The sequence below is a fragment of the Mirounga leonina genome, unplaced genomic scaffold (assembly GCF_011800145.1).
Source record: "Mirounga leonina isolate KUSES-001 unplaced genomic scaffold, KU_Mleo_1.0 Mir_376, whole genome shotgun sequence".
Classification (NCBI taxonomy): Eukaryota; Metazoa; Chordata; class Mammalia; order Carnivora; family Phocidae; genus Mirounga; species Mirounga leonina.
In genome coordinates, this window is record NW_023270718.1 from 10,756,836 (window position 1) to 10,765,233 (window position 8,398).

The following is an 8,398-nucleotide window of genomic DNA, read 5'->3' on the forward strand; positions in this document are numbered from 1 at the left end:
TTACATACTCTCATTGAATTACGTAATTTTTAGCTTCTATTTTTGGCATTGCTTACTAAATATTTGCCGTAACTCTTGGAAGAAATACACACATTTCTAAGTGGTTTATTTATGTGCTCCATACACACTTGTTAGAACAGTACGTAAACCTGACACTTCAGATTCCGTGTTTATGATTACTCTTCCGGCTACTCTAAATGTCCTCTTCAACTCTCTTACTGCTCACTGTGCTCATGAATGAAAAAGAATCACCTTTTGGAGACAATATCCTCAGAGTGACCAAGGTTCCAACACAGACACATGCTCTCATACCTAAATGACTTCTCAAAGTCACTGAGGTCTTGAATTTTTTCACCCTTCCCTGATGTTTCCCCAGAGCTTCCTGCCACTATCTTTAAAGAAATACATAAACATTATCAATAACTCTGTCATTTCTATTTCACTACTGTCTTTCTGAGATAATCTGAATTCCCCTTGCAGAACTTTCCCTTCAGTAACAGAAATGATCATCATTTCCCAGCAAGCTGATGAGACCATGCAGTTCAGGTGCTCCCTTCCTCTTGAGATTCAGATACCCCCTTAGTATTGGGGTTCAGATGCTCCTTTTGCACTTGTGCTGCAAGTGTGAAGACTGCAGCTACTGTCCCATACCAAAGTAGCATTTGTTGGGGCGCCTGGGTGGCTCAGTTGGTTAAGCATCTGCCTTCAGCTCAGGTCATGATCTCAGGGTCCTGGGATCAAGCCCCACCTCAGGCTCTCTGCTCATCGGGGAGTCAACTTCTCCCTCTCACTCTCCCTCTGTGCTCTGTCTCTCTCAAATAAATAAATATTTTTTTAAAAAACAGTATTTGTTTAGTTGCTCTCCATTTGAGTTATGTATCAAATTCCTGAAAGGAGTTGGATATCTTGGAATATGGGGAAAGAAATATCCTATGGATTAAACTGTTCCTCAATGGGTAGGACACAATCACAGTATATACGCAAGAGAGCTGTTCTCTGTGGGAACCAGAGGCAAAGCTTCACCCTTGTGCAGTTGCTTCAGGGCAGCCTCCACCTCCCTCTTCTGATGAACCTGTCTAGGGTCTTTTCCTCTTTTCCTGACCAAACATACTGAAACTCACAAAACTCACTTCTAACTCTTGAGGTTTCATGCATGTGAAGAACAATAAGATGATGTTTATTAGTCTACAGCTAAGGACGTACATATTTTATGTCGAAATGACTTGATGGAATGATATGTCCGCTTGTATCAGTAGCCTTTGGGGACACCTAAAATACTGTTTTTATTCTCTGGGAGCCTGCTGAGCTTCATGGGGTCTGAAATCATGCTTCTAAGAACTTTTGAGCACTTGCAGACAGCACCCCCTACAAATCCGCGTGAATCCCTTCAGGAAGCCTCCGGAACCTTACTAGACCTCGCAGAACCTCCGAGCCTTTGGGATGGTTCCGGCGGGGAGCACCCTCTCCTCTACCGCCTCTGCCACGTTACCCAGAGGGCGCCGCGCGGAGAAGCTGCGGGTTGAGCCAATGAAGGCCCAGCATAAGAGCTCTTCCGTGCGTTTAACAGCGCTTGGGGCGGGACTTCCGGCGTCCTCGTGGTGGCGGTGGTTTTGGGCGTTCCTGGGTTTGTTCGGCACCGTCAGGCCGGCGCGGGACTCTGGTGACAGGACCGAGAAGGCGCAAGGAGAGGAGCTGTCCCTGCCGCGCAGACTGGGGCCCCCGGCTAGCGACGCCGCCCGGGCTGCCCCGCGCCGGGGGCCGAGACGGGGACCGCCGGTCCAGGTGTCCGCTCCGCCCACCGAGCCCGATGGCGGCGGCCGCGCGCAGGGACCCGGCTCCGGTAAGCGTCGTCCCCCCACCCAGACCCCCGCGGCCCAGGCCCCGGCGTCCGGGACAGGCGGGCGGCGGCGGGCGGGGGCCCCGTGCGGGAGCGGGCTCCGGGCCGAGGGCGGCCGGGGCCGAGGCTGGAGGGGGGCAGAGCCTGGAGGGGCGCTGGAGGGAGGCTGCAGGGGGCCTGAGGCGGGAGGAGTCTGCCCTCGGGGGACAGCGCGTGAGGGGGGTCACGCCTGGACTCGCGGGCCGAGGTGTGGTTCCTCTGTCCCGAGGGCCCTGGGAGCCATCGGTGGTTGTGAAGAGAAGAGGGACACGGCCTTAGGGCTGTGAAAGTTTCCAAGGGCTGCTCCGAGGGAGAAGAGGCTGGACCGGGAGTGATGAGGACAGTGAGGCACTGGGAGGTTGAGTCCAAGTCACAGAATTGGGAAGAGGGAGTACTGAGAACTGAAGTACAGAGTTTACTGAGCCTTTCAGCCCAAGGTCTGGCCTCCAGGGTTGGCTAGAGGTACAGGGGAGGTTCGAGCCCGCTGAACTACACCACGGTCCCCAGCCTCTTTGACTTGCTTCTGCTCGTAGTTCTCTGAGGCTGAAGTAGCGCTTATGGAACCTACACAGTGAAGTGCAGGGTGTCCCTCCCCTCACTGGTTTGGATCCCAGGCGTATCAACTTTGGGACTGTGGTGTCCTGGGACTCTTCACCTGCTTTTCCGCCAGCCCTTTTGGTTTGCTGATCTGGGAGAGATCCCAAGGGCAGGGGGCAGTCTAGATTCACTTTGAGTCCAGGTTATATGGAGTTCTTATCTCTGGCCCCCAATGGAAAGGAGTGTAGACGCTTATCCCAGGAACAGGGCACAGCATTTGGAAACTCTTAGGAACAAAGAGCAGGGGGGCTGGAGTTAGTTTTGGAAATGGCTGCCTGAGAAGTTGGGCAACTGTAATGGACGTAATGGGAGATTTGGAACAGAGGAGGGAGATGATCTTACCCAGGTTTAAGTAGGCTCCATCTGGTTGTAGAGTGGAAAACAGACTTCGGGATTGAGGGAAGAGGAAGGGTGACCAGGGAAGAGGCGACTGCGATAGTCTAGGAGAGTGTTCGTGGACCAGAGTGCTGGCTGTGGAGGTGGGAGAAGTGGTTGGATTCTGGATCCATTTTTCAAGAAGGGCTGGTTTTGAGGGCGAGAGAGAGAAAGGAAAGAGTCGGAGATGACACTAATGTTTGGTCTTAGCAGCAAGAAGTGTGGAAGTTAGATCAACTGAGATGGGAAAATCAGTAGTAGGACTGATCCCCCACTGGGGATATCAGGAGCTTTGTTTTGGACCATGTTAAGATTCTAGATACTTCAGAGACCAAATGAGTAGTGACATCAAATGGGCACTGGACACAGGTCTGGAAATCTGGAGTGGGGTTTAGGATGGAGGCATCCAGAAGTGGTGACTAGTATGTGCACCAAGGTGGAGCTGTGGATCATATTTAGAAAGTAGAATTCAGCTCATGGCAGTAATGTTATTAGCGGGTCAGAAAGAAGAGTAAGAGTTCCAAGGGCTGGGTCTATTGCTCGGGTACCTGTTTGGGGGTTATGGGTATCATAAATACAGATGTAGGAGAGAAATAACCATGAAGGGAGTATGTGGGGAGGCTGGTCTTGCAGGTGGCCAAGACTTCCAAGGGAAGAGTGGACGTGAGATAGATGAAGAGAACTATTTGAGATAAGATGGGTTTATTATAATTTTGTGGTGGGCTTTGGTGGGTTCTGGGGTATTTGCTGGTGTGTGAGGTCTGGGGCAAATGTGGTCATCTGTGAGAACGACTGTGCTTGGTATGGGTACCAGTATGGCTGAGCTTTGAATGAGGGTTAGGTGGAAAGAGGAGGGTTGTGGCTGCTGGGGGACTGCAAGTGCACACAGAAGTGGGAGAGGGTTGTGTATCTGAAATTCACATACGGCTCCATGTGACTAATGTTGAAGCAAGAATTAGAGATAGGCGGAGAAAGCCTTCGAAGCAGCATCCAGGGCTATCCCTGGTGTTGGGATCCATCGGAGGTCTGGGCTAGTACTGGATCCTATTTGAACTTGCCAAGTTCTTTCTGGATGCCATGTACCAAGTAGTATGGAGCGAGTCCAGGGAGATGCATATGGTGCGGGGCAGGGAGTTGGCAGTGGCTGTGGGGATGCAACTATGGGGTGTGAGGATGTGAGAGCTGCATGTGGAGAGAGGGAGTGTGCACTTATGGTCCTGGGCCCTGGTCCTGGAGACTTAAGGATGATAGGTGACCCCAAATTTTATTGTGAGGCATGATATGGAGGACTCCATGGAAATTGCCTGGCAGGAAGAGATGCAGCCCTGTAATTCAGTTCCTGAACGTAGATGGTGTCTCTCTGCCTACCTGCCTGCAGTTGCTGAGAGCTGGGCACGTTGATTAATAGAACCATGAGGAAAGAGCAGTACCAATGGCATCAGGTCCTGGTTTCTCCTCTCAGGTGGGGAGCTTGGGAAGGGGATGGGCATGGGGTAGATGTGAGAGAGGGGATTGTGGGTCCTCAGGAGGGAGGCTGTGGTTTCATCTGTCCCCAACACGACAGGACAATGTGACTTTGGAGGATGTGGCCGTGTACTTCTCCTGGGAAGAATGGGGGCTCCTTGATGAAGCTCAGAGACGCCTGTACCATGATGTGATGCTGGAGAACTTGGCACTGATAACCTCTCTGGGTAAGTCCATCACACCTACCACAATGACCTGGGTAGCAACTTTGCCTTTCTGCTTTTCCCTACGGGCTGCTCTGTTCTTCCATCCAGACCATGGGCACTACATCCTTTCCTAGTTCCCTGGGTAGGTGCTGTTGTTGCTAGGACTGGATTGTTCGCACTGCCCTCTTCTCTCCCTGCTACCTCAACACCTGCTGCCCTGAAGTCTAGTAGCAAAGAGTTCTAGGTAATCCTTCTAAGTTTTTGCAATCAGTCAGATGGATCCCACCTTGCTTGCTCCCTCCCTGGCTGGGTGACTTCTGCAGATCCATGGTACCTACTTACTTCAGGTTTTGCTCCCTTTTTCTGATAGTTCTACATGCCTACATGTGCCAGGAATTGCCATCACTGACATGGACACTGTTATGTGCACTATGGGCTGCTTTTGGAGACCTTTGTGTGAGGTTCTTTTTGTAATGTTTAGTTTTCTGTGATTTGTCATGTGGGCTGGTAGTGGCCACTTACATGTCCTGTCTTTTCCTTAGGACTTACATTATCCATGTCTGATGTAGTTGCTCAATTTGGGTTGTGGGGGAGACTTCTGGGCACTTCACAGAATGATATGACTCCTGCCATGGCAGGAGGGGCTAGAGGAGGCCTGGCCCTGCTGATTGGCAGCTGAAACAGGACATGACATCAGGGCTGTGTTCACCTAATACCAGGAACTTGTTCAAACTAGTGTTTTGGTGCCATTTCCAATGGCCACACCTCATTTTCACCTTTTCTTCCCTATTCTTGATACTTGACTAGTTTGTCATTTTTACTCTGACCTCTCGTCCCTGGCTGCTGGCAACTTCCCTGCATCTATCAGTTGCCCATTCCTTTCCACTGCTGCCATTGCAGTGTTCCCAGCATTGGCTCATGCATAACAGCTGGTGAGCACATATCCTCAATAGTCCTTGAACACTAGCTACTCACTAGCAATCATTTTTCTGTTCCTGGACAAAAACTTCTTCATAATACTCACATGTGAGCAACACCCCTCCTGGAGGTCATTCTGAGAGGAGTAGGTTGGAAACTCTGCCTGCTTCTCCTTAACTCTGCTGCGTTGCATTCTTAACCTCTTTCATTTTGTGAGGCCTCCCTACTTCTTAGAGGAGCCTTTTAGAATCCCAGTACTGCAAAACAGCCCCTTCCTCATCTTGCCTCCCAACTTCTTCATCCTGAGAACAGTCTCACGTATTCATTCTTTGGTATGTCAGGCACATATTTATAATGTGGCTGCCACCTGTCCCCAGAGACAACATACTTTACTAGCATTTCTCTGTTTTCAGATTGTTTGTGTGGCATAGAGAATGAGGAGGTACCTTCTGGACAGAATGTTTCTCTGGGAAGAATGCCACAAATCAGGTCTTCAGAGCCAAATCCCTCCACTGAGAAGGTTCATTTCTGTGAGATGTGTGTTCCTGTCATGAAAGATATTTTGTACCTGGTTGAGCATCAAGAAACACATACTGGGCAGGAATCATACACATGTGTGGCACGTGGGAAACAATTCTGTTTCAGTGCAAATCTTCACCAACACCAGAATGAGCACAGTGGGAGAAAACCCAATAGCAAGGACATGGACAGGGCTTCCTTTGTGAAGACCTATAGAAGTCATTCATTAGGGAAGCCTTTCACCTGTGAGGTTGAAAAGGACTTCTTGGCCAGTTTGGGACTTCTCCAGCATCAGGCCACTCCCAAAGCGGTACTGAGTATACACAACAGTACTAAGTGTGAGGGTTCCTTTCACAGTGGAAAAAGTTCTTACAAATGTGGTGAATGTGGAAAAGCCTTCTGTCGCAAACGTACACTTGTTCAGCACCAAAGAATTCACACTGGAGAAGGACTGTTTGAGTGCAGTGAATGTGGGAAAACCTTCAGCTACAAGCATACATTTGTTCAGCATAAGACAGTCCACACTGGAGAAAAGCCTTTTGAGTGCAGTGAATGTGGAAGGGGCTTCAGGTTCAAATATAAACTTGTTCAGCACCAGCGTACTCACACTGGAGAAAGGCCTTATGTGTGTAGTGAATGTGAGAAAGCTTTTGGATGCAAATCCAAACTTGTTCGGCACCAGAGAATTCACACCGGAGCAAGGCCTTATGAATGTGCTGAATGTGGCAAATTCTTTAGACAAAGTTCTAGCCTTGTGCAACATCGGAGAATTCACACTGGAGCAAGGCCTTACGAATGTGACGAATGTGGGAAGTCTTTTAGCCAAAGCTCTATCCTCATTCAGCACCGGAGAGTTCACACTGGAGAAAGGCCATATGAGTGCAGTGAATGTGGGAAATCCTTTAGACAAAGCTCCAGCCTCATTCAGCACCGGAGAGTTCACACGGGAGCAAGGCCTTACGAGTGTAGTGAATGTGGGAAATCATTTAGCCAAAGTTTTAGCCTCATTCTACATCGGAGAATTCACACTGGAGAAAGGCCTTACGAATGCAGTGAATGTGGGAAATCCTTTAGCCAAAACTATAGCCTCATTCAACACCATAAACTTCACACTAGAAAAAGGCCTCAGGAGTGCAGCCAGCCTGAGAAAGTTTTCATTTAACAGTCTTCTCTGATTCAACACCAAAAACTTCATTACTCACATCAGTTTTATGAATCAGATGTGGAAAAACCTTCAGCCAAGATCTAAACCCATTCAGCATGAAAAAGAAATTCCACGTAAGATAATGGCCTTAAACCTTCAGGGAATACGCTATCTCTTTGTTCAGTGTGAAGGCACTAGAGAGCCTCTGTGAGGAGCCATCTACCATGCATTCCAATCAGGAGTTTTCAGGAGCTGCATTTCATATTCTGACCTGCTCAGACCTTGCCAGAACTCTGTCACTGCCAGTGGTGGCAACAGTTATCTCCCTCTGACACCTAGCAGGTCCTCCTCATGGCATGCACGTCACCTTAGCATGCTCAGAGAAGACAGATGTTTGTGCTCTCTCCCGTTCTCTGCTGGAAATCATAGTCTGAACCCCTGGGGTGGGAGCTTCCCATTCCCTTCTCTCTGACTATGGCATGGACCTGATCCACTTTTTGCCCAAAGAACTCAGTCTAGGAACCACTGATATTTTGCAAGTTTTACCTTCTTCATGGCATCGTTGGTCTTAGGCAATATTTTTTATGGATTTTCCAGCCTCCCAAGTCACTGATGTGGGACCTGTCTGCCTCACATTTGCTCTGATTTGTGCAATAATAAAGGTCTTATTAAGTCACATTTAATCTTAAGATTTTTATTCATTGTGTGGAGTGGGTTGAAAACAGTTGGGCTCTGCCATTGTGGAGAGGTAGACAGCTTTCTTGAGGACCTCAAGGGGGGCAGTATAATATCGGAGACTACCTCTCACTATAGTTTTTACCTAATCAGCATTCCTATCTGGGTAAAAAAAAAAAAAAGAATAATTAATTTGGTGTTTGTCCCCAGCTCCTGGCACAGAGCTTCTAAAACCCTCGGGATTTCCTGGATAAGAGTCTTTTCTATGATAGTGAAATGGCTCAAGATGGAAGACAATAAAGGAACTTCAGGATGGGAGCTGGTCACCAGACATTAGAGGGTTCTAACTTTAAGCCCCACCCTTGACATCTGGGGAGGGGAAGGAGCTAGAGATTGAGTTCATTCACCAGTGGCCAGTGATTTAGTAAACCATGCCTATGTAATGACACCTTGATAAAAACCCCTAAACAGTAGGGCTTAACACCAGCCAGCCAGGACAGGGGGTGCACACTGATTCTACTGTGATAGAGGTTCTTGCTCTTGGAATTCTTTTGGAACTCACCCTATGTACCTCTTCATATCTTTGTTGATTTGTGTCCTTTATAATAAACTAATAGTATAGCA

General features: G+C 48.7%; 1 protein-coding gene across 1 annotated transcript; it reads left to right on the forward strand.

The window, feature by feature from the left end:
- Window positions 1-827: 827 nt before the first annotated feature.
- Window positions 828-8,398, forward strand: LOC117997837 (zinc finger protein OZF-like). Its single transcript, XM_034986319.1, has 3 exons — window positions 828-1,840; window positions 4,413-4,539; window positions 5,850-8,398. Exons 1-3 carry the CDS (start codon window positions 1,808-1,810, stop codon window positions 7,115-7,117), a joined length of 1,428 nt encoding a protein of 475 aa, XP_034842210.1. The 5' UTR covers window positions 828-1,807; the 3' UTR covers window positions 7,118-8,398.

Bases quoted from the DNA above. Each gene is read 5' to 3' on its own strand.
- LOC117997837 (XM_034986319.1), top strand. From the start codon at position 1,808: ATGGCGGCGGCCGCGCGCAGGGACCCGGCTCCG. The intron at 1,841-4,412 runs GTAAGCGTCGTC...CCAACACGACAG, and splicing joins CGCGCAGGGACCCGGCTCCG to GACAATGTGACTTTGGAGGA. The intron at 4,540-5,849 runs GTAAGTCCATCA...CTCTGTTTTCAG, and splicing joins GGCACTGATAACCTCTCTGG to ATTGTTTGTGTGGCATAGAG.